The sequence below is a fragment of the Seriola lalandi genome, unplaced genomic scaffold (assembly GCF_002814215.2).
Source record: "Seriola lalandi dorsalis isolate HSWRI2012SDOR001 ecotype SW California unplaced genomic scaffold, Sedor1 jcf7180002054466, whole genome shotgun sequence".
NCBI classification, from domain to species: Eukaryota; Metazoa; Chordata; class Actinopteri; order Carangiformes; family Carangidae; genus Seriola; species Seriola lalandi.
Window position 1 is genome coordinate 71962 of NW_019525019.1, and position 4586 is coordinate 76547.

Genomic DNA, 4586 nt, shown 5'->3' on the forward strand with positions numbered 1-4586 from the left:
GGGGGAGGGGGTCTCGACAACAGGTTGGATGACTTGGTGGGTGAGTTTTTCAAAAAAAAAACCACATCAAATTGTAAATTCTATATAGATATACTCGTTCAACAAGTCTGCATAATCTGTCACATTAGATACATTTGACGTTATGTGGAAGTCGCCTATTTTCACCACTTCAGTGTTTTAGTATTTACGGCAAACTAGTCGACCAATTTAAGGCTTCCAAGTTCGACAAGTGGAGTCAAAGTCGATCCGTCACATCCACAAAGTCTGGACCGGGCCTCGACCGGGCCTCAGCCGTACTCCCGCTCAACCGTTCGAGGAGGCGTTTCCTGATGTTACTTCAGCATGAAAAGGCCCCGAAAAGTAGTGTTTTTTTTTTTTTTTCTTTTCCTCAGAATATATGATTATCTCAACATTTAAATAAATCACTGCATCTGATGTCTTATAAAAACACGCCAATATCTTCATTTCATTGAGGGTGGCAGATAAAGAAACGGGGGGAGGGGTTTAAATATGTTTGTAGGTGATTCAAACTATCCAAACTCTGATTGGACAGAGCTCGAGGAGTTTTGGGGGGGTGGAGTGGAAACAGGTAATCATGAACTTTCCCATTTAATTCTTTTAAAGGAACATCGTCCGCAAAAAAACAAAAAAACAAAACGAAACAAAACAAAAAGAAAAAAAATGCTTGCATTATACAGTTTACAATGTAGTACCATGCTAGCGCTGCTCGCCTCGTCCTAATCGTTTATTAGCAATGGAGAATCAGTGCTGTTGGAAACTACAACACACACTACTGTTATTAACCCCATTCTGCCCAGGTGCCTTCTGCTTCTACGCCCGAAAAGAGAAGGAGGCGGGAGAGGGTGCGAATACCAACAGAGAGGGGGAGGGGAATGAAACAAAACAACAAATAATTTGTTTGTGCAGAAAACAAACAGAAGTAAACAAAGCAGCAAATGCAGAAAATCACACTTCATGCATTCAAAACGAGTGGCAGCAGGAGGAAATAAACAAGGGGGGAGGGGGACGGGGGAGGAAAAGGGGGATTCACAGTTTTCTCAGCTACGACACAGAGGTGGAGGAGGGTGTGCATACGGGGGCAGGTGATGCAGAGTACAGTTAGCAGGGTTAGCGATCATTTCGAGGGTGGTGGTGTGTCTGCGCCGTCGCCGAGCAGCGGTTCAATAACGTGACTTGTTGACGTGTCGTCTGCTCGTGGACAGAATGGGGGTAAAACTACATTCCTGGTCTGACTAAAATGGATTCTGCTTTGTTAATGTAGAAAGAGTCTCTTTGTGTTTCCAACACTTTGTTAAATTCTTGGCTTTGTCTTCTTGATTTCATACAGTTTCTTTAGAGAAATGAAGCCTGCTGTAAGTACGCTCTGGTCTCCCGCTCTGGTCTGTAGTGAGGGGGGGCCGAGGCAGCTATGATGCTGGGAGGTCCGCACTGGAGGGAGGGGGGAAGGGGACTGGAGGAGGCGGCTCAGACGGGGGCGGCGGCTCAGACTGGGGGCGCTTTGCGCTGCAGTAGATACTGGTGGATGTCGTCTGCGTCGCGCTTCAGCCAGGCGGCGTTGAGGAGGATGTTCTCGCAGCACTGCTGCACCGTACGCTCGGCCGCCGGCGCCGGGTGACTCTCGAAGAAACTCTGCGGGACAAGAGGAAACGAGCTGATGATGGAAAGTTACAGACAAAAACACATGGACAGAGAAATGTAGCAGACGAAGTTTATCTAGAAGCCGTTTGATTGGTCGTCCTCAGCAGATGGACTTTAAAGTGCTGAGGAAAGTGAGGATGATCATGTGAACGAACAAAAGATCCAAAACAGCTACTAAATGGACCTTGTGGAGAGACTGTTCTGTGAACCGAACTTCCCGGAAATAAAAGATCTGGACAAAGAAGTGAAGTCAGGAGAGAAACAAGCTGCTGTACGTTAAACATCTGAACAGCAAAGAGAAAATACAGGAAGGGCTTCAAGGCCTTTTCAAAATAAAGTCCTGCACTTACAGAAATATTAATGATATAGTTATGATCGATTTGATTATTAATTAGAATAGAAATTATATTTTCAATGTCAAGATTAAGTGAAATGACTTATCGATGACATCATCAGTGAGATGCGTGTACAGACCAGAATGAGCTCAACATGAAAAGTTGTTTTTTGTTCCTAAAAGGTGGTTTAAAAAGAAGAAGAAGATATTCATCTGTCTGTACAGAAACTGAGGGACAGGGGGAAGAACACTGGACTTCATTCACTCTAATTGAAGCTAATGTTGCTCTGCTGGATGTTTCAGCAGCAACATGCAGGACTGTAGGTTTTCATGTGAAGTTATTCTGCCCTCTAGTGGTAAAGTTTTAGGTCTCACATGTGCAGACCTCTCTCTCTCTCCACAGCGCTGCCAGGGCGAGAGAATGATCTGCTATATGGGGGAAAAAAATGTTCTGGCTTGTTTGCATTTCTCTAAAACCAATCACAATCGTCCTGGGCAGCGCTGAGTCTGGGACGCATCGACAGAGGGGAACGCCACAAAACAGAGCGAAGACACGGCCGCCTGTGTGACCGCTCATCATCCAACTCTTCATTTTCAGCGCGGAGGTTGTTTTTGTTGTTTCATATAACGAAGGGGATTTTAGAAGCGTAACAGACAGGAGAAGCAGGAAGTGAGGAGAACGCCACCTGAACTAGGCGCCCAATGGCAGGTTTACGTGCAATGAGTCACACCAGGGAAAAGGAAAAACAAAGACCTTTTCTTACCTACAATAATTCATTTAAATATTAAAACATTTCAATTTAAATCTGTTCCAAACTACATTTTCTAAAAATCTACATAATTCAAGAAAGTCTCATCAGAATCAGTTAAATTAAAACAACATTTTCTTCTGGAATAAACCCAACTAAAACTCTAAAAATGAAACCCAGCCTCACCTTCACTTCAGCAGCCATTTTGTCGATAGCGAATCCGTCGACTGTGAGCTGCAGAGACAAGCAAAGAAGAAACGTGTGTGTGCTGAACAGGTCGAAACAAACTCAATGATACCTGCGTTTTCAGCGAAAGCAGGTTGGTGCATTTCTCCAGTGACGCTTCATCCACCTGAAAGCTTCACACTTATAATTTAAAGATAAACAAACATCTTCTTTTGTTTTTTGTGTTACCTTGATGAGCCGTGATATGAGGAAGCCGCCCTGGTAGCGGTTGTAAAGTTCCTCCCAGTTGTCCTTCACAAACTTCCAGGCAGCTTTCCGGCCTTGTTTACTGCTTCCTGCCACGCCCCCGATTACTGACACCGTGTCCTGGGGACGAACCTCTTCCTGTTGGGGAGAAGACCCAGAAGAAAAGAGAAGTTGTCTGTAGAGACGTTTGAGCGGAGGGGATTTCTCACCAGGCGGCCAGATGCTGCGTCTGAGCCTGGACGTTCACCAGAGAGCAAAACGCTTGAACTTCTCCTTTACTGATGAAGTTCATGTGACAGGAGGGCGGCTAACCTCTCGACGTGACTAAACAGTTGATAATATAACTTTAACTTCCACTTTTTATTTATAGCAGCTTACATTTTATAGTTAAAACAAATTCTAAGAACTGAACTGACAGGAAAATCAGCACCAATGAGTTTTGTGAAACTTAGAAAGCAGAAATGTTCCTACTTTTACAGAATTTTATACTCAGTTATCAAGTGTTAAAAACCACAGACCACCGAGTCTCCCCTCCCTCACCACCATGATTAAAAGCATCCTGGTTAAAAATAGCACTTTACATGAAAGACATGTGTTTCACTTCCTCCGAGAAACAAAAGAAAACTGGCGACGTGCAGTAAAAAGGAGGCCAGGCGTACCGAGAGGGCGAAGTTGAGGACTTTCTGAATGAGGTCGGGGGCTGAGATGGCGCCGAGCACTCGCTCGATACGATTCTTCTCCTCCTGCATGTCGGCTTGTTTGTGGAGCTAAAGGCAAAAACAGAGACGCAGAGAAAGAACGGACGTATGAGAGACAGAGAAGCGACCGAACAGAAACCTGACAGAACCTGCTCTCGTGGAAAGGATCACTTCTTTTTAATCTAATGAATTTGCTTGTGTGATTATTGGTCTTCAGGTCACAGTGTAACGTGGAAGCTGCAGTTTTACCTTCAGCATCGTGTCCAATGTGGCACTGTCTCCATGCTTCAGCACTGTTAAATACACCTGATGAGAAACACAAGCACACCGTCAAATTATATTTCAATACAAAACTCTACAGACTCTTTGTGGTTTGAGCTGCTCCATGTTTCTAATCACTTGTCTCATCATATATCAGCCACCACCTCCAATCACAGCGTGTTCGGCAGAGCAGCTGACAACAGGGTCACAGGCTAATAAACACAAGTAAATTTAAATGAGTCTAAATGAGTCCAAACGGGTCCAGACTGAGACGTGTTTAGTTTTAGAGATTCAGATGATAAGTACCTGAATCTACAGTTGTTTTCACAGGTGGCAAATAAAAGCAAACTGTCATTATCACCTCCTAATGAAACATGAGGCTTTAAAAGACGGGGGCCAGCCTGGTCCACTCACCGGGCTCCTGAGGTCTGCAGGCAGGACCTGTTTGCCCTC

At 44.6% G+C, this 4586-nt stretch overlaps 1 protein-coding gene across 1 annotated transcript in view; it reads right to left on the reverse strand.

Moving 5' to 3' along the window:
* Nucleotides 1–56: 56 nt before the first annotated feature.
* The window catches only part of npepps (aminopeptidase puromycin sensitive), a 21085-nt gene continuing 16555 nt past the window's right edge, over nt 57–4586 (reverse strand). The window contains exons 17-22 of the mRNA XM_087175397.1: nt 4548–4585; nt 4122–4178; nt 3834–3941; nt 3157–3312; nt 2929–2976; nt 57–1650 (exon numbers count right to left, since the gene is read on the reverse strand). Of these exons, the coding sequence (XP_087031523.1) occupies nt 1504–1650; nt 2929–2976; nt 3157–3312; nt 3834–3941; nt 4122–4178; nt 4548–4585 (554 nt within the window). The 3' untranslated portion in view covers nt 57–1503. The remainder of the gene's footprint in view (nt 1651–2928; nt 2977–3156; nt 3313–3833; nt 3942–4121; nt 4179–4547; nt 4586) is intronic.